Source organism: Tamandua tetradactyla, chromosome 1, assembly GCF_023851605.1.
Source record: "Tamandua tetradactyla isolate mTamTet1 chromosome 1, mTamTet1.pri, whole genome shotgun sequence".
NCBI lineage: Eukaryota > Metazoa > Chordata > Mammalia > Pilosa > Myrmecophagidae > Tamandua > Tamandua tetradactyla.
In genome coordinates this window covers 51,217,945-51,243,714 of record NC_135327.1, presented here as the reverse complement: position 1 = coordinate 51,243,714, position 25,770 = coordinate 51,217,945, and the positions used below count along the sequence as shown (strand labels likewise).

At 39.9% G+C, this 25,770-nt stretch overlaps 1 protein-coding gene across 9 annotated transcripts in view; it reads right to left on the bottom strand.

Moving 5' to 3' along the window:
• The window catches only part of PAK5 (p21 (RAC1) activated kinase 5), a 383,618-nt gene that overhangs the window by 115,606 nt on the left and 242,242 nt on the right, over positions 1–25,770 (bottom strand). For all 9 annotated transcript variants that reach the window (XM_077115453.1, XM_077115420.1, XM_077115413.1 and 6 more), the window contains exon 3: positions 659–873. In XM_077115453.1, the coding sequence (XP_076971568.1) occupies positions 659–862 (204 nt within the window). In that variant the 5' untranslated portion in view covers positions 863–873. The remainder of the gene's footprint in view (positions 1–658; positions 874–25,770) is intronic.

Below are 25,770 nucleotides of genomic sequence, written 5' to 3'. Positions count from 1 at the left end.
TTTTTCACTTTCTCTCTTTCTCTTTCTCTCTCTCTCTATCTCTCCATGTATCATGTTGGTTCTATTTCTCTGGAGACTCCTGACTGATACCTATATGTATATTCATATATTTAATTATGTCTTTATATATTTTTATTATATAAAACATATACATGTGTGAGTATAATATGTATGTAAGTATGCATGTGTGCGTGTATGCTATTATTGTCATAATTTGATTATACAAAATTTTATATACAAGAAGAGTCTAAATTTCCTGAGGGTAAATGCCAAAACAACAAACGGTTGTCTACTTTACATGATTAACCAGCGATTACGACCAATATGAACCAGAGGGGATGACTAGTATTCTTCAGTGCAAGGACTATCAAACACGATTTAAAGTGGAAAGAGACTTTCCTAGTTAGTGATTGAATGTTATGTGTTATTACGGAAAAAAGAAAAGCTCCCATCTGAAAGCTGAGGTTCCTTTTTAGTGCTGCAATTTACAATAAGTGGTTAGCATTATAATCACTGAAGGATAATTGAAGATTATCTGTGGATATTAAAAAAAAACACATGGTGTAGGTGTTTTTATGGTTTGCCCATGAAGGTGGCATATGGCATTAAACAAGAACCTGCTTCTTAAGCCAACTTAAAGACAGAGTCCTCACCGTACCTTCATAGGCGCCAGCTGAATGGGTGTGATGCACGAAGGGTCCACCATGGGCTTTGGCCGGTTGGCGGTATCTGCCAACAGGCTGTGCCACTGCTGGGGAAGGCCAGTAAATTTCTGTTCTTGTGGATCAAACCCAGTATGAACCCTGTGTTCAAAGTTGGATGGACCAGATATTTCAATCTTTTTCTTTTTCTTTCCAAACATGATGCACAAACCTAGACAATGCAAACAGAAAAGAGACAGCTGTTTATATCTTGCGAGCAGAAGACAATAGGAAGCTTATTATTAATTCATTTACGGTTACATCTTTTCAGTTATTTCTCTATGCACCAGCTGCAGATGATCAAAGTTGGATTTTCAGGGTATGGGAGATTAGATGATTTCATCCAAAATGTTTTGTTCCCCTTCTGTGTTTGCCATGACTCACTGCAGGCAGAGTCTAGTTTTCTGCCCCATTGACTTTGGATTTGGTTATGTGACCAGCTTTGGGTTCTGGGTTGTGGTGTTGGGAAGCATTATGTGCTGCCACTTTCTCTCTTATTCTCCCCCCATCGGCCATGAGGTTATCTCAGACAGATGATTTTCCCTAAGCTGAGGGCCTGGATGGAGAGATCCATGAAGGATGCACGAACTCCACCTCTAGTCCAGAGATATGCCCAGCCAAGCCATAGCTAATTCATGAGTGAGAAATAAATGCTGTAGGAAAGCCACTAACGTTTTTGGCCATGGTTGTTACATGGCATTATCAAAGCAAAAGCTGTCGAATACACAGAGGGAAGACCCTAGAATTTTGGGAAAAAAACTATTTACGCAAAAAAATAAAACATGCATATACATGAAAGATGACAGTAATAAGCCTACTCATCGCATAGAGCTATGAGGATTAAATAAGAAGCAGTTGTAAAGCACTTAGAAAAGCATGTGGCACAAAGTGAAAGCTGTAAATATTAAATATATGTCTGGAGAAGCATAGAAGAAACTTGATGGGCACTGCCCACAGACAAGGGAACTGGGTGACTGGGGGACAAGGCATATGATATTTAGAATTTTCTACAATGTGTTTTGCCCATTTGGAACAACGCAAGCTGACCTATTCAAAACAAGCATACCTCCAGAAAACCTGTAGAACACGCCAAGTATGCCTTACGATATTGGAAAACATGTAAGATAAACTTGGGTGTGAATCCTGGGTAGTCCACCTATTTGGCTGAGATCTTGAGTAACTAATTTTCCCTCTTAATTTCCTCCTCTGTGAACAAGACAATTGTGATCATTTTGGGGATCCTTACAACATTGGCGAGGGCATGGTGATGTTTTCACTTAGATGTTGCTTTGTTGGAGAAGCCTTATCTCAGACCTCTAGACTTAAATATGTGGGTTGTACACTCTTACAGTTCTAAGCACATCTTCACAGCATTTATCCACTTGTCATTAATTATGTGTGATGATATGCTTGACATCTATTTTCCCTGATAAAATGTTGGCTCCATGAAGGAATTCTTTGGAGTTTGCCAGCTTGCTCGAGGAATATTTGCTGACGGACTTGTGGTACTGAGAACAGTGTATTCAGTCAGTGAAAGAAGCACATGGGGCCCAAACTCCCAGAGGTTAGCGTCTTCCCTTGCTTTCTCCCTCTTTCCTTCTTTCCTTCCTGTCCTTTCCCTTCACCCACCACAAAATTTCTGTTTCTTCTTTTTACCATTTACCATCACCTGACAAGTAGGGTCTTCCTGCTGCATCCCAGTTTTCTCAAGCTCCTATCCCAGGCACTGCCTGTATATCCAGGCTCTTGACAGTGATAGATAATTCCCAGCCACAGTTCCCTAGACTCTCAAAACCCACCCCAGTCTCTACTGGTTGTTACCTCAGATTAATCTGTAAAACTAATGAAAGAATAGTGGAAGATGGTAAGGTCTGAGAATATGTTGATGTACTGTCTTTCCTGGAAAACATGATTACAATTTAAAAACATTTCTTAAGTACCTTACTACAAGTATGTCAATAAATATAGGTCAACTGATCTTAAACATTTGGGAATACTTGAGCCAAAGTGCAAAGAAGTAAAGGAACCTGGAACCCAGCTGTGGTAGACTGTGGCAGTAATGACCCCCGATGTTTCATGTCTCCCAATGTCCATGCTCTTGGGTAGCTCTCAACCACAATGAGTTTGGGCTCGGGTTTATTGTCTGCCTTGGCCAATGAGTCATTAGCAAACATGACACAAACAGATATTTGAAATGTGCTTGCACGTTGGGGCTTGCCCTCTTATTGCTCTTGAGCATGCCTCTCACACGAGAGGAAGGTCAGGATATCCATGACATCCCAGCCAACAACCAGCCAACCCCCAAGCAAAGCCACATGGTGGAGCAGTAGCCATCCAAAAACACTTGAGTGAGCCCAGCCAAAACTAGCAGAAGAAGCCCCTAATTGAGATGAACCCAAAATGCTGACCTGTAAAATTAGGAGCTAAATAAATGTCATTGCTTTAAGTCATTACAATTTGGAGTAGACTAGTAGACTGAAAAAGCTAACTACACACCATCAAAGAGTTGACTATCAATCCATACCCTGCATCTTCAGATTCCTGCCATTTTTATCTTTCTCTTTTAGCCACCTCAATGTCAACTCTGGGTAACTTTATGAGCCATAAACAATTGTGTTAGCTCAAGGGAGACAGGATGGTGATGTTACCGTCTGTCCAGTTGAGGACCTGAGGCATTTTTAGTGGCCAAGAAGTTACACCAAGTAAGTGGTTCTGCACATCTTCTCTCAGTATCATTTAGCAAAAATAAAATACATTTGAAAATATATTTTGGTTATGGGTTGGCTGATTCTACTTAACAATATAATCATTCTACTTAACAATCTTTAGATATGACCACTTGTTAAAACAAAGAGTGGGATTATTTCAGAAAAACAATTTGAGAAGAGTCCTTTACATCTAACATACCTAAACAAACATGGAAAGTACTAGGCTAAATATTTTTAGAATTGCAACAGAAATTTTTACTGTTGTTCGCCTAATTGAGAATTTCACAGTGGTTGCCATGCCATTCAAGTGAAGGTCTAAAAAGAAAATATCAGTGAACTACTGAAATGTTTCCTGTTTCTATGAGAGTTGTGGAAAGCAAACCCGTGACTGGATTAATCCACCTATACTTATCTAGTGATACTATACAGCTGTATGTTCCACACGTCTGGCAAGGTGATGTTAAAGGTGTGTAGAGGAAGCAATGTAAGAGGAAAACAGAAAGCAACTCTAAATCATAGAGCAACATTTCTTGGACTTGACACTTGACTTAATATTGGATATATAGTAATATTTTATTAGCAGTAGCTGTTATCTGTTAGAGACCAGGAATCCCACTTATCGTGAAAAACAGAGACATAGTCCTGGTGACTTAGCACCCCAGAGTAGGGAAGTGAAGATCTGCTTAGCAGATGGTATCTTCTCTTTGGTATGTCCATGCTTAGTCTGTACCTGACACTACTAAATGATCAATGATCTGATTATATTTAAAACTCACAATAACCAAGTCAGGATGTGTGTCAGGGATCCCCAAGGCTACCCCCAGGTTCAGCATGGAGTTGTACTCATAGTCATGATTTATTACAGCAAGTGGATACATAGTCATGATTTATTACAGCAAGTGGATACATAGCAAAATCAGCAAAGGGCAAAGGGGCACAGGGTGAAGACTGGAGCAAACCAGGTGCAAACTTTCAACTATCCTCTCCTAGCTGAGTCACACAGGATGCACTTAACTCCCCCAGCAGTGAGCTGTGAAAACAGATGTGAAATGCGGTGCACCAGGGAAGCTCAACAGGGACTTGGTGCCCGGGGTTTACGTCGGAGACTGGTCATGTTGGCAAACTGCCTAGTAGATAACAAAATTTCAGACTCTGAGAAGGAAAGCAGGAATTTGGTATAAACCATATGTTCTAGTTTGCTAGCTGCCGGAATGCAATATAGCAGAAACGGAATGGCTTTTAAAAAGGGGAATTTAATAAGTTGCTAGTTTACAGTTCTAAGGCCGAGAAAATGTCCCAATTACAACGAGTCTATAGAAATATCCAATCAAAGGCATCCAGGGAAAGATACCTTGGTTCAAGAAGGCCAATGAAGTTCAGGGTTTCTCTCTCATCTGGAAGGGCACATGGCAGACACGGCATCATCTGCTAGCTTTCTCTCCTGGCTTCCTATTTCATGAAGCTCCTCGGGAGGCATTTTCCTTCTTCATCTCCAAAGGTCACTGGCCCGTGGACTCTCTGTTTAGTGGTGCTGCAGCATTCTCTGCTCTCTCCGAATCTTCCATTCTCCAAAATGTTTCCTCTTTTATAGGACTCAGTAAACCAATCAAAGACCACCCAAATGGGTGGAGACATGTCATCTTCTAATCCAGTTTAACAACCACTCTTGACTAAATCACATCATCCAGGGAGATGATCTGATTACAGTTTCAAACATACGGTATTGAATAGGGATTATTTTACCTTTATGAAATGGGATTTTGATTAAAACATGGCTTTTGTAGGGGGTATACATCCTTTCAAACCAGCACACCATATCATTTGTACAAACATTTTAGGCACTATGAGCTGAAAGACTGCAATTTTGGATATACTGGGTTTTTTTAATAAAAGGCATTATTAAAATTAATTTCACTTAAAAATTGTTTTTCTGTAATGGGGCTACTAGAGAATTTAAGAGTGCATGTTTAGCTCACATATTATTTCTATGAGAAAGCACAGGCCTGGAAAATTAAATCCAAACACTAAAATAGCCTTTCAGATGAAGGCTTTGATTTTGAGACTGATTTCAAAAATGGTCAATAATCAAATACTGTGAGGAACTAGAACTGGCAATAATGGAAGTAGACCATGTTACGCATAGACTGAAAAAAAAACCTACCTAAAATTATATTTGGAATTCATTAGGTCATGGTAATAGGTCATGCTCTTTTAGCAGCAGAGAGGAAACATGCCATCTGCCACCCAACACCAACTTCCCCCTCACAGTGTCACTGTGAATGGGCAGTGAAGGTTCTGGGCCACCCTCATGTGGGGAGGTCAACAGAGTCCAGGCCCCTCTGCTCACTAAGGCAGTGAGGCCAAAGGAGCCATGAGCTATGGACTCCTAAAAGAGAAACTGGGGTAGAATAAATCTCGAACCCCCCAAAATGAGATGTTTTAACCTTAATCTCATTCCTGTGGGTGTGAACCATTTGTAAATAGGACCCTCTGAAGATGTATCATCAGTTAGGTGGACTTTCTTTTGAACAAGGTCTTCTAAGATCTTATTTAGGTGTTGCCACAGTGAATCAGGGCCTTAATCCCTCTTACTGGATGTCTCTGAAGCCAGACTGTGGAGAAAGGAACAGGAGGAGATCAAGGGCTCCCCAAGGGTGAGAGGCAGAGATGCAGGCCAAGGGACTCCAAGGATTGCAGTGAGCCAGCACCAGAAGGCTGTGGGAAGGGAGAAATCATGGTCTTGCCAAGGCCTTGATTTTGACCTTCCAGTCTTCAAAACCATGAGACAATAATTACTTGCTTAAGCTAACCCATTGTGTGCTATTTGTCGTGGCAGTCCTAGAAAACTAAGACACTGCATTTGGCTGCACCAAAATAAATGAACGAACAAATACCCAACACTCTTCCCTTGTCTGTGCAACTTATTCTGGAATTTAATGATATGATTCCTAAACAGTTTCATGAGTGAGTATCCTTTCTTCCAATGACTTAGCCAGCTCTGTCAGGTATGTATGTTTCCATAGTACCTAGTACATATTAGATAATAAGTAAATGACTCTTGAATGAATGAATTTTGTTAATAATAATGGATTTTCTTTTAAAAAGTTACAGGCGGTGCGACGGTGGCTCAGTGGCTGAATTCCCCCCTGCCATGCTGGAGACCTGGGTTTGATTCCAGGTGCCTGCCCATGCAAAAAAAAAAAAACTTTAAAAGAGTTTAATAACCACTTATTGTGGGTCAGGCACTGTGCCAGTTTTACCTTATATTTCTTATTTCATTTATCCTATGCAAGTTTCTACTTTACTTCCATGAATGTACATTACTATGTCCATTTAAGGAGGAAGAAACTAAGGTTCGGAGAAGTTAAGTAACTGGACTGAGCTCACACTGCTGACTGGTGGAGTTGAGAGGATTTGATGTAGATCATCAGACCTCCAAGTCTAAGCTCTTATCCCCGTATTGCATTGCCACCCTATTCTGCAGGATGAGATGTCATGAGCCCCATTTTACATAAAAGAAAATGGAGATGTGAGAAAGAGAAGTGGCCTGCCCAAGGTAAATAAACTACTTGCGATGTAGCAAGGACTTAGAAACCAGGCTCTGTGAAGCTTCTAATCAAGTGTCTTTCCCTTTGCACACTGCCTATGTCCAACATGGGCTTATCTCTGCAGCCAGTTTATCTGCCTAAGTTTGATGGTTTCAGCTAATATAAAAATGTATTTGCATTGTCTGAATATATGATATGTAACAGCAAAGGCCTCCCTGATTACAATGAGGCACAGTGTGACATCAGATTACGTTCCTGACAATACAAACAAATCAAATTACAACAGTATTACCAAAGTGTCCCACTTCTCTTGTTTCTATGGAAATGAGAATAGGTGGTAGACATGACAGAGTTATGATACTTAACGTGTGTGATATTTTAAATTAGGAGGACACTGCTTGACCTATGAATAAGCTAGGTCACATGAGTTCACAAATTATACTACTCTACCCATAGCAAACAGAAGTGGAGCTGAAAAAGCCAGGGGCCATACTGAGCTTCCTATGTACACAGGCGGTGGGCTGAGTAATGGCTTCCAAAGATACTCAGGTCCCAATCTTTGGAACTGTGGATTTTACTTTACATGGTAAAAGAGAGTTTTCAGGCTAAGTTAAGTACCTCGAGATGGAGAGATTATTCTAGTGGGCCCTAAATACAATCACAATTGTTTTATAAGAGGAAGGCAGAATGAGATTCAACACCAAGGCAGAAGGTGAGGTGACAACAGAAGCAGGAAGAGATTTGAAGATGCTATGCTTATGGCTTTGAAGATAGAGGAAGAAGCTATGAGCCAAGGCATGCAGCTTCTGAAGGTTGAAAAGACAAGGGAATGGATTCTCCCCTAGAACCTCCAGAGGGAGTGTGGCCCTTTTGACTCAGGGAAAGTGACTTCCAGAGCTCTAAGAGAATGAACGTGTTATTAAGTCGCCAGTGTTGGTAATCTGTACAGCAATCACAGAAACGTATACCCTACCAGAAGCCTCTTCATCCACAGCACAGCTCAACTCTGTTACTAGAGCAGATTCTTGGTCCCTTGGAACAGAGATTCTTTTGGTGCAAAAGAATTTTTCTCTTGGCTTAGTACTGTCTGTACCATTCCCACGTGTGCTTATTTTCTGCCCCTGCTGCTCTAGGCACTGAGAATGCATGGCATGAAAATAGAGACCTGTCTCCAGGACAGTCTGTCACTGCTTGCCCTTGCAGCTCTTGCCAGGGACAGCTCTGAGTTTCCTCCTCAGACCCCTCATGCTCAGGATGGTTCCTTATCCACCAGCCATGATTCCCACCTCAGCAGCCTTCTCTAGGAGCAGAATTAACCTTTTGGGTCCTGCCACCCTGATTCTATGACTGTTTCTAGATTTTCACATTATAATCTTGCCTCTTCATTCTTTCACTCAAAACAGTATTTACTGAACACCTACTTTGTGCTAGGCACTGTTCCAGCTTGGGGATATACAAAACGAACAAAGCTGAGAGAGTCCCTGCCCTCATGGAGTTTTAATTCCAGACAAGCCACAGAAAAGTAATCAAAGAGAGATGAAGTGTAACATTAGGGAATGGTAAACACTTTGAAGCCAAATGAATCAACGTTAAGAGGACACAGGGTGACATGAGATGATGTGTCCTGCAGTGCGGAAAGAGATGTCCTCTCTGAAGAGACGACATTGAGCAGAGACCCACTGGGGTGAAGGAATCACTGAGACTCTGGCACATGGGGTGGAGGTTAGCGAACAGCAAAATCCAAACATCCTGAGGTGGGATTGTGTGTGGATGCCCAAGTGGGCAACAAAAAGGCAACATGGCTGCAGTGGTTCCTAAAGCCAGAAGGGTGGGATAAGAGTTCTGAGGGGATGCAATGACAAGCTCATGTAGGGTCTTGTGATGGCAAGAACCTTGGATTTTACTGTCATTAGAAGCTATTGGAGATTTTAGAGCAAGGAAGTGCCATCACTAGATATGTTGCAAGATAATTCCTATAAACAATGTGTGGAGAATGGAGGTGGGGGCCAAGAGATTACATAGAAGGGGCACTGGGGAGGCCAAGGCTGTCATTCTCATGCGATATGATGGCAGCTGGGACTGGGGTGATGGGTGCAATGGTGTGATGTAGTCAGATTCGGAATACTGCATGACGTTAGAGCCCGTAAGAATTCGATGTAGTCTGTGAGAGGAATAGAGAAGTCAATGGTGACTTCTAAGGCATTTGGTTCCATTGACTAAGATGGAGAATTCTGTAGGAGGAATAGATTGTGGAGAGTATCATGAGTTTAATTTTGTGCATGCTTAGTTTTAAGTACATATTATATATCTGATCACAATCTTGAGTGATTGTGGAAGTTATATATATGATCTGGAGTACAGTAGTAGGTCAGGGTTTGTAGACAATATTTAAAGACATGGGAGTAGTCAAGAGCACCAAGAAAATGAGTTCTTTTAGAAAAGAGAATAGGTCCAAGGACTGAGTCCCCAGCAGTAAGCTGTAAGAAGAGGAGAATAATTCAGCACAGAAGATTGCAGAGGAGAGGCCAGGAAAGAAGGAGAAAAACCAGGTGTAATTTGTTTCTTTATGAAATTATCTAAAAGATTAAAGATAAAAGAGTTCTATTAAATAACATTATTGCCTCTTCAGGCAGCCCAATTTCTCATTATTTAAGCATTGTGGTTAAAAACAGGAGTCCAGATTGCTGAAACTGAACCCCAGTCCTCTTACACCTTTTGATTGTGTTATCTTGGGCAACCTACCTAACCTCCTTTTGTCTCAACAACCTCATTTGTAAAATACCTTTCTTCAGTGTATTTTTGTGAGGATTCAATGAGATGAGACATAAAAAAGGGCTTAGATCTGTGCCTGGCTCACAGCACGTGTTCAGTACCTGCTGCCTCTTAGCATTCTGAGTTAGTGTCCTTGAGGGAAATGGAGTAGGAAGGTCTCAGAATGAATTACTGGCCACTCCATTACTAGCCAGGTCTCATCAGTGACTAAAATGTCTCTAACTCATCAAGTCAAATGGATGGCAGGGAAAGAACCACCTTGTCTCGGCTCTTACTGCAACTGAAGCAAGTTCCAATATTCTCCAACCTCAAGGACCTGTGGCTCTGTCCTTCACCCCACTCACAATATTTTTAAGATAATGGCATGGATATACCGTAGGAGCTTTGACTGTCCTGGGAGGAAGTAGTTAGTGCAGAGGGGCCAAGTTTAAGATGGGCTGGAGGCAAAGACAAGATGAGCTGAGCTGGAGCCAATCTGTTAGACAATTTTTTTGTTCACATCCTCCTCATCTCAAAGAGTGTTGGTCTAACACAGTTGATCTCTAACCTTCAGTTCTGAAACTCATTAAGGGTCTGCTTATTGAGCCCTACAACTGCATGTAATTATGGGGCTATTAAGGTTTTTAGCCATATAGACAGTTAGATTTTACATAGAAGGAAAAAGACCACAAGATTTTAAAATGGCACTTTTTGTGCACATTTTAAAAGGAATTATTTCCCCATTGACTCCCTCTTAAAGAGATTTTTTTCCCCTTTACCACAGATCTATTTTTAAGAACTTGGTAAATGTAATAATGGATATTTAAGTATTTCTGAAATACCCACCTGTGTTCTGATAACTTATACTTAATGATCAGCCTGCCATTGGTAGAAGAAAGATGTGAGATTGAGAAGTGAGATTGAGAAGGGAGGGCACCAACCACAACATTCCCTTGTTGAGATGTTAGTGCCCAGATACTCATATAACATAGAATCAGAATCATGAACAAAAGATTCACCATGTTTTTAGTTATGATGCCTTTTAAGGGAAAATATAACATGGATTACATATTTGAGATTTAGAAGAAAATATTAAAAAACTTGGAATTGGTTCATATAATCTAAAAATAAAAATAAAATCATTTTCTAAGAAAAACATTATCATTATCATGTCAGACAAGATATTATAAATGACTCTGTTTCTTTTTATCAGATTCTCCTATTGTTATGTCTCCTGGAAATCACCCATGGGACAGTCACTGCTCCATTAGGTGCAGTTACTCTAGGGACACCACCTCAAAGCATGATGGGCCAGCAAAAAGACTAAAATTCTTATTCCTGGTCCCCATTTGCATTGCACAAACACACAATAACTAGTTGTTTTGGTCTGACTGCTTGCTTTTCTGATCTGAACTCTACTCCAACTGCACCTGTCTTTTTTTGTGGATCTCAGTCTGGTTTCCAATCTCTAGTCTTTGGATTTGAACTCAGCCTTCATACCTGACTTCTTGTTTCTTATTTGTCCTTCGCTACATGTGGGAATTTCTTAGCTTCCTCTTGTCAAGTTGTTTGAATCTCGCCTATCTGCTGATCTCTTTTCATCTGAGCTTTCTGATTCTGGAATCTGTAGCCATAGTTGGATTTATCACATCTGTTCACCTAAGCCCACACTGTCTAAACCTTCAACATTATAAGACCTGTCAACTCAACTCCCAGACCTGGACTCAACTCATCCATCCCATTTTTCTGCCATCCAACATCTGGGACTGACAAAAGGCATGCTTTGAGGAAAATGTATTTAAATTTTAATCATTTTCATTGGGTCTAGTGTAAACATAATGTTGAACAGTAGCAAGAAAAAATATAATGATCTTTATAGTAGCACCCACTTAGTGGTGATTACATACCAGAAAATCATGTTATATTTTATCATCATTAAAAGCCAGTGGTTCAGCATGGTATCATCCTTTTCCATGAATTTACTTCTTCCCTATGCCAATGACTTCCAAACCTAAAGATACAGCCCAGTTCTCTCCTAAGTTCCAGATTTATGCACACCAATCTCCTATTGGATTCTTCCCATTCTTGACAGTCAGTATCTCTAAAACATAACTCATGCTATTCTTACTTGCTCTACCTGGTAATTCTCTAGATATCTCAATCTCAGTAAATAGTCAGTGTTACATTGAGTGCTGAAGCCCCAAACCTGGGGGTCCACTTTGATTTCATCTCTCTGTCATCCTGTATATACAATCATCACCAATTCCTGCCAGTTCTATTTCCAAAATGTCCATGACATCCGTACTCCTCTCTGGATCCCCACAGTATTAGTTACCTATTGCTGCTGTGACAAATTACCACAAACTTAGAAGCTTAAACAACACATAGTTTTTATCTTACAGTTCTGGAGGTCAGAAGTCTGAAATGGTTCTCACTGGGCTAAAATCAAGATATAGTCAGTGCTGTGTTCCCTTCTGGAGGCTGCAGTAGAACCTGCTTCCTTGCCTTTTCCCACTTCTAGAGGCTAACCACCTTGCTTTGCTCTTGGACACCACCATTGATCTTCAAAGCTGGCAGCCTTGCATCTCACTGACTGTACTTCCATGTATCACATCTCTCTGACTCTCTTTTCCTAATTCAAAGTCAGCTGATTAGCAACCTTAATTCCATCTGCAGTCTTAACTCCCCTTTGCCATATAACCTAACATATTCACAGATTCCAGGGATAAGACATGGACATTTTTTGTGGAAGGCATTAGTCTACCTGCCATACCCACCGTCACTAATGTAGCTCATGCCACTGTCATCTCTCTTCTAGACCACTAAAGTCATCTAGCTCAGTGTCCTCTTGTGCCAGTTTGAAAGGAGGCGTGTAAAGCCATGCTTTAATTCTGGAAAATTATGCTTTAATTCTAATTCCATTTTGTAAAGGCAGCCATTTCTTCTAATTCCTTATTCACTACTGTATGTTGAAACTGTAATTAGATCATCTCCCTGGAGATGTGACTCAATCAAGAGTGGTTGTTAAGCTGGACTAGGCGGAGACGTGTCTCCACCCATTCGGGTGGGTCTTGATTACTTTACTGGAATCCTATAAAAAAGAGATTCGGAGAGAGCAGAGAAGAATGACAGAGCCATGAGAAAACCACAACCGAGAATGCCGCAGAACCACGAAGCAAAGAGTCTGCCAGCCAGTGATTTTTGGAGATGAAGAAGGAAAATGCCTCCCAGGGAGCTGGAGAGGAAGCTAGCAGATGACGCCAGGTTTGCCATATTCCCTTCCAGCTGAGAGAGAAACCCTGACCGTGTTCACCATGTGCCTTCTCATTTGAGAGAAAAACCCTGAACTTCATCAGCTTTCTTCAATCAAGGTACCTTTCCCTGGATAGATTGGACATTTCTATAGACTTGGTTTAATTGGGACATTTTTTTTAGAACTGTAAACTTGCAACTTATTAAATTACCCTTTTAAAAAGCCATTCCATTTCTGGTATATTGAATTCTGGCAGCTAGCAAACTAGGACACCTTTCAACTAAGCTTGCCCCTTCCAAGCAGTTGTTCACCCTGTGGGAAGACCATCCTTCCAAAATGCTAAATCCAACTGTATCACTCTCCTACCTAAATCTTTCCTATGACTTCTCAATGACCTTATTAAACATAAACCAAATTCCTTATCATGGCTCACCACGCCTCTGGAACCTACTCACTGCATACTTATTTAGCCTCATAAATCCATTCTCCTGTTCATTAAGCCCAAGATACTGGCCCTCTGTCTTCTCCTGTCCTGGTCCCTATTCCTTGTCTCACCTCTCACCCTTGTCTCATCTCTCACCCTAAGTCACACTCCTCATTTTGGGTCAAATGTCACTTCTTCAGAGGTCACATTTTTTTTTTAAATATTTATATTGAGAAATCTTAACACACATACAATCCATACATGGTGTAAATGCAATGGCTCACAATATCATCACATAGTTGAGCATTCATCACCATGATCATTTTTTAGAATATCTGCATCACTTCAGAAAAGGTAATAAAAAGAAAAAAGAAAAAACTCAAACATCCAATACCCCTAACCCCTCCCTCTCATGGACCACTAGTATTTCAGTCTACCCAATTAATTTTACTTCTTATTCTCCCCTATTATTTATTTATTTTTTAATCCATATTTTTTTACTCATCTGTCCATAGCCTGGATAAAAGGAGCCTCAGACACAAAGTTTTCACAATCACAGTCACACTGTCAAAGCTATATTGTTGTACAATCGTCTTCGAGAACCAAGGCTACTGGATCACAGCTCTACAGTTTCAGGTACTTCCCTCCAGCAACTCCAATACACCATAAATTAAAAAGGGATATCTGTGTAATGCATAAGGATAACTTCCAGGATAATCTTTCGACTCTGTTTGAAATCTCTCAGCCACTGAAACTTGACTTTGTCTCATTTCTCTCTTCCCGCTTTTGATCAAGAAGGCTTTCTCAGGGATGTCACTTTTGAACCCCAGACTTGTTAAGTTCTTGTTATGTTTTCCCATAGCTCCTTTTACAACTATTGTATGACAAAATAATGTGTGAACATGTGCTTGTGAACAATTAGAATAATAAAGGCGCAACAGAGAGTAAGAGCTAAAAGTCAACTGCCAACACCCATTTACACTGCAAAGTCCCAAATCTCCGGGACCTCTTCTGTTGGTTTATGCCGCCCCTGCACACGACCTGAATTTTCACACGTAAACATGACCACGCCATGTACACTGTTGTGAAATTTGCTCTTTTGTGTCATTTAACTTATTTTGGATGTTAAATGAAAAAAATGTAAAAAGCAAACCTTGGCTACCTTTCCATATCAATATACCTATCAGTACTTGCTTTTTATTGTTAAGTTTGCACATCATGTTCTAAAATGAAATGTACTATAATAATTCACATATTGATTCCTTTATTGATTAACATTTAAGGTTTTTTTCCTCTTAACAATTCAGTGAGACTCCTTGTGTATGTTTCATTCAGCATAAAAATGAACAATTCTGTGGAATAGACTGCCAGATATGTAAATAACTGGATGAAAGGCATGGATGTTTAACATTTTTAAAATGCTGCCAAACTTGCTTTCAGGAAACCTCAGTCACTTTCTGCTCTCATCAACACAGTCGGAAGGCAAAATAGGTCTTTCCCAGTACACCGTGAGCCCCGTAAATTGATCATCTTATCTCTGTCTGGTCCATGGTAGGTGGTCATTTGTTGGTTGAATGAAAGGTCACTGGGAGAGACAAAATATTCCCTTGGTTGGACAATTTTGTTGTTTAAAGAGGTTGGCTTTTAATAAACTGGCATTCCACTTGGTGATACAGCAGCAAGCAATGGGGTTTGGGCCCACTTCTCAGGCTCAGTTTCAAAGGGACCCAACTTAAAACACACAACTCATCAGAGACAGAGCAGGACAGAGAGCCAGATCTTGGAAACTTTTCATTACATGTTATTGTTTTTCTCAGTTCTTCAAAAATATTTATTAAGCATTTACTATGTACCAAGTACCGTTGGCAAAGCAGTGGTGAGCAGGGCCATTATGGAGTAGAGTGAAAGGGCTTCTGGGGAGCAGGGGGTAGGGCACAGGGAAAAAAGAAACAAGCATAGTGGAGTCTGGAGCCAGATATCTGGGTGCAAATCCTTGCTCTGCCACCTACTGGGGCATGCTACTTAAAATCTCTTCATGCCTCAGTTTTTTAATCTTTCAAGTGCAGTGAATCAGGGTACCTATGTCAAAGGGTTATTGTGAAATTTTAATGAGTAATACATGCTTAGCACATAAAGCACTGCCAGGTACTCGGAGCAGCCAATAATTGTTGGCTATTACTATTAGAGAGTGGGAATTGCTATGAAGTTAACAAAGCGGGGTCATGTGCTAGAGCTGTGCTATTCAGTCTGAAAGCAACTAGCTACCAGTGACAAATGAGCACTACATTTGGGGTTTGTCCAAACAGAGATGAGTGCTAAGTGGAATATACACCAGGCTGTGAAACCTGGTATTTAAAAAAATGTAAGATACACATGTAAGGTACATAAATCTCCTTGAAATAATTATAGGTTCATAAGCAGTGGCAAACAGAGTACAGAGAAGTCCTGTGTCTTCCTTATCCATATCCCACTGTTACATCTACTTAATTATAGCCTAACACCCAAACCATGAATTTGACAGTGGTACATTGTGTGTGTGTTATTCAGTGCCATTTTATCACATGGGTAGATTCCTGCAACAACGCTGCAATCATGACACAGGACTAGTGCATCACTGCAAAGACCTCCTTTGTGATACTGCTTTACAGATAAGCTCACCCTTCTCTCTATCACCAGCTCCAATCCTTGGAAACCGCCAATCTGTTTTCCCTATTTTTAATTTTGTAATTTTCCGAAGGTTCTGTACGTGGAATCATGCAGCATTTGAGGATGCCTTTTTACCCCCACTCACACAATGCCCTGGATCTCCATCGAAGTTGTATGTATCACTAGTTTGTTCCTTTTTATTGCCCAATGGTAGCCTATGGTAGGGTTGTACCACAGTTTGCTTATACATTCACCTATTGAGGAATGCTTTGATTGTTTCCAATTTTAAATAAAGATGATACGAATGATTTTGTGCAAGTTTTGATGTGGACATGGGCAATGATAATTTATTATATCGATTACATACTAAAACAACATTTTAGATATATTCCATTATATAATACATTTTTCAAATTAATTTCCCCCTTTTTCTTTTACTCTTAAAAATGTGGCTACTAGGCTATTTAATATTAGATAGGTATCTCGCATTATATTTCTTCTGGATAGGACTGTGATAGAGTAACTTTGAGGAGACTAATTCTGCAGCTACTCGTGCTATGGAGGTTGTTGAAGAATTGCTTTGAGGAAGGAAAATTCGAGTTCAGCCCTTATGGGAAGAAGATGCAGGTCTTTTGGAGAATGAGACAGAGCATTCCAGGTGGAAGGAAAACATCAAGGATCAAGGTCCTAAGAGAAAAAAGGATTTGTCTTACTCAAGGGACAGAAGGAGGAGAAGTGATGCTGATTGAAGGGGAATGGTTTAGCTCTCTTGCTTGAGACATTGCCTAGACAACTTCAGATTCTCCAGTTTCCCTTTAGCCTTCTATTCCATTGACGCCAATGTTTAAACAACCCCATCCCCTTTCAGAAGCTAATAGGAAGGAAAGCTGGATAGAGAAAGTGTTTTCAAAATAAGTCCTTCAGTGGAATAGGGGCTCCCAAAAAGACATTAGCCCATTTGTGAATCCAGGCAACACCCCTGTCATTTGTTTGCTTAAGACTTAGTGAGAATTTTGAGTTGATTAATTTATCAGTTTATTTTTCTGAATAATGACCACCTTAACACAGTGACTTAAAACAACAACCATTTATTTAGCTCACAATTCTGTGAGCTGGCTATTTTTGCTGGGCTCAGATAAGAAGTTCTTCTGAGCTCAGCAAGGTGGAGCCCCTGGTGTCTCCTGTGCTCACTCATGTGTCTGTGGTCAGCTGTGGGTTGACTAGAGACTGATTGGTGTAGGATGGCCATCTGGGTTCTCATCTGTCAGTAGCCAACACGGTCCTGTTCTCATGGTGGCACTGGGTTCTAAGAGCAAGAAGAAGTGAGGATTCTGGAAGCCTATGGTCAGAAAAGACACACCACTGATTCCACTATATTCTACTAACCAAAGCAAGTCACAAGGCCACCCCCAATCAGGGGGTGGGGAAATAGACTCCACCTTTTGAAGGAACAGTTGCAAAGCCACATTGCAAAGGGGTGGAGGCACAGGGAGAGGTACAGGATTAGGGCTATGTTTGCAATCTACTACGTTTAATAACAGTTGTGCTCTGGTAAGAGTCTAGCAACTGGATCTCTTGGAAACAAAAAAGCAAATAAACAAAAATTCATGTCTTGATTGTAGCATTTGCCAATTTCTGTGATGTAAAATGCCAGTCATCCTCAACTTCAAGCTACCATCATTGAACAAGGAGTTTTTGAAAGATGTGCACAGGTGGCTCTCACAAGCTCCAATCTACCACCGAGAGTAACCTGTTAACCTGGGAGTCGGTGGTGGAAGGCTGCCACTTCTGGTACTCACCCATTCAGGGCTTCCCACCAAAATCACCTGCCCTCACTTAAAAAGGGCTATTCCAGTGACTGGCCTGCTCTATGTGATGCTTTAGGACCAGGTACAAAGGCCTCCAGGTTTCCAGGCTGCATGTGAAGATTTGGAGTTCTTTGCATCAGAACCATGAGACACAAGGTAGATGTTTTCATCATCTAGTTCTCAAACTTCCCAGTGATTGAAAATAGGGATTCTGTGTGTGCATGTGTGTGTGTGAGTGTGCGCACATGTGGCTGGCAATCAAAATCAGATCTCCTATACACCGTGATTCGGAACACTGTCCAGTTTAACAACATTAGCACATCTTCTTTTCTTCAGTCTCTGGAAAGATAAAAATTGATGCACAGGAATTTCATATTGAGCAAGAGAACCTCAAGTCACCTTGATTTTGCTTTATTTCCACTGGCCAAACCGGTCACACAAACACTTGCTTAATTTTGCTCTCTCCCTTCTGAGGTTATGCACTGACACCACCCACTGGTGAGAGTATGGCCTTCTCCTGGGCGATGGCCAGGTACTTGTGTCATTTCCAAAAATAGGTTATTATTGTTGCTATTAATTCTTTGAAAAACCTCACGGAGTTTGGCACTTGCTAGAGACCATGGGAAAAGTAAATTGGCAAGCCATCTGTTTCTAAAGACTCTGCCAATATATGTTTAAAAAAAATAGAGTCTTGTGTGTGTGAAATTCTTCCCTATTGGAGAGGGTTGGTCAAAGTGTCAGGAAGGGATTTCACTGCTATGAATAAAAACAATGGCACTTCCTTGGTAACTGAATATTAGAAACCTATAGTACAATTTTAGACAAAGGTTCAGAAATTTTTTTTTTTACTTTAAATCACTGGAACATATCATTGGATTTTGCTTTGTCCTCAGATAATCCAACATTCTAAACTAACAGGAAATTTATTCCTGTTGTGCCAGCTTCAAACAAAAGTTTTCATGCATGGTACCCCTGCCGAATGGAAAAATTCCCATCTTCTGGCTTTCCTCTTTATGGCGGTTTCTCCATGACATCAAGTGTGCCAAAGGGGAAGCGTAGGGACGTGCCTGGCTCGTGCAGCCCAAGTGAGATGAGCTGAGAGACCCAATAATAGCAGCAGAAGTAACAATAAGCCACCTCTGACGCATAACACCCTTCAAACCGGATGTCGCCCAGTGATGTGGTAAGACTGTTCTAGATGATCTCATTTAAAGCCTGTCACCACAGGTTCTTGACCCGGAGGGCCTGAGGATAATGCTGAAAGGATAAAGGTAATCAGCGCACTGGATAAAGGTTTTCCCAAATCATACAATGAAGCAGAGGTCCTGCTAGTGCATTATAGAGAGCGCTGGCTGTGTGCAAGGGAAATGTGATTCACATTAGAGGCTAACTCAATCTGTTGGAGACTAAGATTATGTTTCCTTTTCTCTCCATTCTTTCCTCCCCCACTCCTCCCTTCACCTTTCAGTCTTCAACAATTATTTTATTGAGTCCTCACTATATATGTCAAGTACTGTTCTAGGTGCTGCAGACTCAACAGAGAAACAAAGATCCCTGCCGCCCTTATGGGGTGTATTTCAATCCAGAGCAAAAAAAAAAAAAAACAATAAAAAATAAATGGATAAATTATTAGTGTGTTAGAAGGTGACAGAGCCTGGGAAGAATAACCACAGCATCCAAAAGCAGGGTGGGGAGGAGTAGAAATGCCCAATTGCATGGTCAGGTAAGGAAAGTCCCTGAGAAGTGATATTTGAGCAAAGATTTGAAAGGATGTAAGGACATGAACCGCATGGCAATATCTGGGCAAAAAGTTCCAAGAAGAGGCAATAGCAAGGGCAAAGGCCCTAAGCTATGGACATACCTGGGGTGTTAAAAAAATAGCAAGGAGGCAAATAGAAGAATAGAAATAAGAAAGATTAAAGCAGAGTTAAATGAGTGGGAGAACAAAGAATAATAGAAAGAATCAATAAAACAAAAAGTTGTTGTTTTGAGAAAATCAATAAAATTGATGGACTACTAGCAAGACTGACAATGAAAAAAAGAAAGAGAATACAAATAAGGAAAATCAGAAATGAGAAGGGGTATGTTACCGCAGACCCTAAAGAAATAAAATAATTCATAAGAGGATACTATAAACAGCTATATGCCAACAAACTAGACAACTTAGATGAAATGGACAATCTCCTGGAAACACACACAAAACTAACTCAGGAAGAAATAGAAGATGTCAACAAACCAATCACAAGTAAAGAGATTTAATCAGTCATCAAAAACCTTCCTACAAAGAAAAGCCCAGGGCCAGATGGCTTCACATGGGAATTTTATCAAACATTCCAAAAAGAACTAACACCAATCCTGCTCAAACATTTCCAAAAATTGAGGAAAAAGGAACACTAGCTAACTCATTTTATGAAGCTAATATAATTTTTTTTGTATGGGCAGGCACCAGGAAACAGAAGCTAATATCATTTTAATACCAAAACCAGGTAAAAATGCTATAAGGAAGGAAAACTACAGGCCAATCTCCCTAATGAACATTGATGTCAAAATTCTTAACAAAATACCAGCAAATCAAATCCAACAACACATTAAAAGAATTATACACCACGACCAAGTGGGTTTAATACCAGGAATATAAGGATGGTTCAACACAAGAAAATCAATGAATGTAGTACAGCACATTAACAAATCAAAAGAGAAAAATCACACGATCATTTTGATTGATGCTGAAAAAGCATTCACCGAAATTCAACATTCTTTCTGATAAAACACTTCAAAAGATAGGAATTAAAGGTAACTTCCTTAATATGATAAAGGGCATATATGAAAAACCAATAGTCAGTATCGTACTCAATGGAGAGACTGAGAGCTTTTCCCCTAAGATCAGGAACGAGACAAGAATGCCCATTGTCATCACTATTATTCAACATTGTGCTAGAAGTTCTAGCTAGAGCAATCAGGCAAGACAAAGAAATAAAAGGCATCCAAATTGGAAAGGAAGAAGTAAAATTTTCATTATTTGCTGATGACAAGATACTATACTTGGAAGATACTGAGAAATCTGCACCAAAGTTACTTAAGCTAATAAATGAATTCAGTAAATTGGCAGGATATAAAATTAATGTGCAAAAATCAGTAACATTCCTATACACAAGCAATAAGTTAGGTGAGGAGTCAGTTAAGGAAAAAATTCCATTCAAAATAGCAACTAAAAGAATCAAGTACTTAGGAATGAACTTAAATAGGGACAGAAAAGACTTGTACACAGAAAACTACATAATATTGCTAAAAGAAATCAAAGAGATCTCAGTAGGTGGAATGACACTTCTTTCTCACAGATAAGAATGCTAAAAGATGTCAATTCTCCCCAAATTGATCTACAGATTCAACACAGTACCAATCAAAATTCCAACAACCTCATTGAAGACTTGAAAAAGCTAGTTACCAAATTCATCTGGAAGGGTAAGAGATCCCAAATAGTTAAAAGCATCCTAAAAAAGAAGAATGAAGTGGGAGGACTAACACTCCCTGACTTTAAAACCTATTATAGAGTCACAGTGGTCAAAATAGCATGGTACTGGTACAAGCATAGGTGTATTGACCAATGGAATTGAATTGAGAGTGCAGAAATAGACCCCCAAATCTATGGTCAACTGATTTTTGCCAAGGCCCCCAAATCTACTGAAATGGGACAAAATAGTCTTCAATAAATAGGCATGGGAGAATTGGATATCAATAGCTAAAAGAATGAAAGAATGCATACCCTATACAAAAAATTAACTCAAAATGGATCAAACACCTAAACATAAGAACTAGCACTTATGCACTGCTGGTGGGAATGTATAATGTTGCAGCCAGTATGGAAGACAGTTTGGTGGCTCCTTAGGAAACTAAATATCAATTTGTCCTATGACCCAGCAATAGCACTGCTTGGTATATACCCAGAAAAACTGAAAGCAGTGACACAAACAGACATTTGCACACTGATATTCATAGCAGCATTATTCACAATTGCCAAAAGATGGAAACAATCCAAATGCCCATCTACGGGTGAGTAGATTAACAAAATGTGGTATATATATATACAATGGAATATTATGCAGCAGTAAGACAAAATGACGTCCTGAAGCACATGCCAAGATGGATGAGCCTTGAGGACATAATGCTGAGTGAAATAAGCCAGACACAAAAGGATAGATACTGTATGACTCCACTTTTATGACCATGGTAAAGGTAAAATCAGAGGCTTATAATACAGAATATAGGGGGATTTAGAAATACATATATAAGCTAATGATGGGCAAATGGTTAGCTAATGAGGTTGAACTCAAATATAAAGGAATAGACAGAAGTGAAGATGCTTCTCTAGTGGGTCTATAAGGTGAACGTGATTGAAAGGGGTTGTATAGACCTATGTGTCCCACTGATTAGCACTAGAAATATAAATAAGTTTTTGCAAGTACAACTTCAAAAGTATGATTTATATACAAAGAGTGTTTAAGTCCAGGTATAGAGTGAAAACTGTTATTGGATGCTATGGGCTATGTTTAACAGGAAAATATCAGCAGTACCACAATAGCAGAGGTAAATAATGGGGCAAGGGATAAGAGTTAAGGGGAAGTATAGATTTCCTATTTGGTGAGGATGTGTTTATTGGTGATCTTTCTCTTGGGAACAATGAAATAATCTAAAATTGAGAGCGCTGATGGACTGCGGACTTTGGGCTTTATACATGATGCCTAATGAATGCAGGTGGCTGAAGGATGCACCGACTGAGAAGCACACTGGTGAACGATGGTATGTATATATATATGGTTGAATATTGTGCTGTTACAAAAAGGAACAAAGTCTTGAGGCATTGCAGCGATGTGAATGAACCTGTGGGACACTTGGTGAGGCAAAATAAGCCAGAAAGGAAAGAACAATTATTGTATGGTGTCCTTTAGAAAATGCTTTTAAGAAAACAGGGGCCTAGATTGTAAGGTCTTATAGCAGACACATTGAGTCCGGAGTGGTAATTATTATTTCTGGATTTTGAGAGGATGTTTTATATATGTATAACCTGGTATTTAGAGAAAAGAACGAAGCTGATTAGGTCAGGATTAAGGTACAGAACACAGGGGTAAAGAAGACATTGTCTAGATTGTAGAACTGCACCTACTCTTTGAGATCAAAGGAAGAAAGGTTTATTTTGTCCAAAATCTAAATTTTCTGTAGCACATAATCTAACTCAACCTATCTGTATAGCTCATTTGAACAAGTGAAACACAGGGAGCCCAAAATAAGAATGAGGGCCTTTAATGCTGAATAGCTGAAGGTAATGCCTAGATACATCCTAGACAACATTAAACAGATAATAAAAAAGTATTTCTCCCATCCCCCTTGAGGAATGGGAGAAAAAATATGGAACTATTAAAGTTTATCATCAGGGAATCCCGTGATACTGTGTCAAACATTAGGGACACCCAAATCAATAGGCCAAGCCCTTTATCTAGAGGCTCATTCTTGTGAAGCTTATTTCACAATATACCTAAGAGTTACTTCCGGAGGACCTCTGTTGTTGCTCATATGTGGCCTCACTCTCTCTAAGCCCAACTCTGCAAGTGAAATCATTGCCCAACCCCCTACGTGGGACATGATATCCTGGGATGAAAGTCTCCCTGGCAGTGTGGGAGATGACTCCTAGGGATGAGTCCAGCCCTGGCACTGTGGGATCAATAATTCCATCCTGACCAAAAGGGGGAAAAGAAGTGTAACTAATAAAGTATCAGTGGCTGAGAGAGTTCAAAAAGAGTTGAGAGGTTACTCTGGAGTTGCTCTTATGCAAGCTTCAGTTAGATATTGCTACCTATCATAACTTACCAAACCCCAACCAAAATCATTTCTAAAGAACATGTAGGGCAATATATAAGATTTAGTAAAGTTTCCATGCACTAGGGTAACTTTCCAGAAACCTCCAACCTTCAACCTGGACCAGATAAGTCCTGAAATCTAGAGGGCACAGCCTCTCCGGAACATCAACTAGTTCCATCTCCCTACTCCATATTACTGACAGCCCCTTCCAACATAAAAAAAAGTTAGAAAGTAGGCATAGCCCAAACACCCCTAAAGAGTGGGATAGCAGGATCAAAGATGATGGTGGAGTTATACAGAGAAGGTAGGGTTTAACTAATGAATATGATTGCTGAATCATTAAATTGATATTGCTTTCAGTCTCCAGTATCTCAGAGCAGCTAGAAGTAAAAACCTAAAATTGTGGAATTGTAACCTATATCAAACTCTGAAATCTGTTCTACAACTAATTGAAATTTTATGCTTTTTTGCATATATGTTATTTTTCACAAAAAAGGAAAAAAATTGATTGTGATGATAAAAAAATATTTATTGCTTCTAGCCTCCTTTATTCTTGAGCAGCTAGAAGGAAAAATCTGAGATGATGGTATGGTAGCTTATGACAAACTCTGGGATCTGTCCTGTAACTACTTGTTGAAGAGTGATTTGAAAACTATTGCTTTTTTGTTGCTTTGCTTTGTATATGCTATATTATACAAATAACAACAACAGCAAAAAAAAACAACAACAAAAAAACAGCAAGAAGGTTGGTGAGGCTGGAGAAGGGTGAGCAAGAGACAGCAGCTCAGATAGCTTGGCAAAGTGGTGCTTCAAGTGTGGTCTTGAGACTGCAACTTCAGAATCACCAGAGGGGGCTTGTTAAAAATGCAAATTTGGGGGGTCTACCCGCACCCCACTAAATCAGCAAATCTAGGGGGTGGGGCCAGAAATCTGTTTTATCAAGCCTTCCAGATGATTTGGCCATGTGTTTAGTGACTTGATTTGAAATAAAAATAACTGGGTTATGACCTGATTAACTGATTTGATGTTTTCTAGGTTCATTCATTTTCCTGGATCACACATGGATAGCCCAGACCATAGAGCTGGGCAGTCATTGAGATCTGCCTTCTTAGCATGGTTTACTCTGGAGCTCCTTTCAGCCTCTCTGAACTCCTCTCTGGACAGTGGCTTGTCCTAGAAGAAAGGATACCTTACTTCTTTCTGATGCCAGTAAGTTGCAGTGGGAGCCTAGATTTACCTGAAGACCCTTCTCATTGTGACAGTTGAATAACTGCAGCCCAAGTAAAGGAGTCCCTAGCCTGGGACTACATTTCCCAGCCCCCTTTGCACCCAGGTATTGCCATGTGACCAGTTCTGGCCAATAGAATGTGCACAGAAGTAAAGTCACTTCCAGACTATTGCTTTTAAGTGGAATGGATGTAGAGAAAGAATAAACCCAAGGAGGTGATAAAGTTTCAAGGCAGAAAGAACCTGGGACCTTGAATTGCTGCTTGAAGAAGAGCTACCTGCTAACCAGGAGCACCTGCACTGGAACTCACATAAAAGAGAAAATCTATTGAGTTAAGCTGATGAAATTGTGGATTTTATCTGTTACAATAGTGAGCATTACCTTCATATATGTCTCCCTTTTTCTTCTTTCTTTCTGATAACAATACTGTGCAGTCAGCAAATAGCATTCACCTCATATCAATAAGGAAAAGGTTGAGTGTTAGAATGAAATCAGTTGCCTAAGGTCACTCAGCTAGCTGGTGGCGGATATAGGACCCATGCCAACTCTTGTAGCTTTTCATGTATGCTTTGCACATTATATTTAGTGAGCCAAAGAATAAGATACAAAGATGAAGCAAAAATAACGGTGATTATCAGCCACTATCTAAATTTTCAGCAGTAAATTCTTTAAAGAAGACTGTCAGTGAAATTGTTAATAAAACGGTTGCATATTTTAGAAGACTAATTCTACTGTGATAGCAGATTAAGCTTTGCTTCTTTAAGCATATAAATTAACAAAGGCATAACCATTGCAATGGTTAAATCTGCAGTAGGTTTGCGGCCATGACTTGTTTTCACCAAACGTTGAT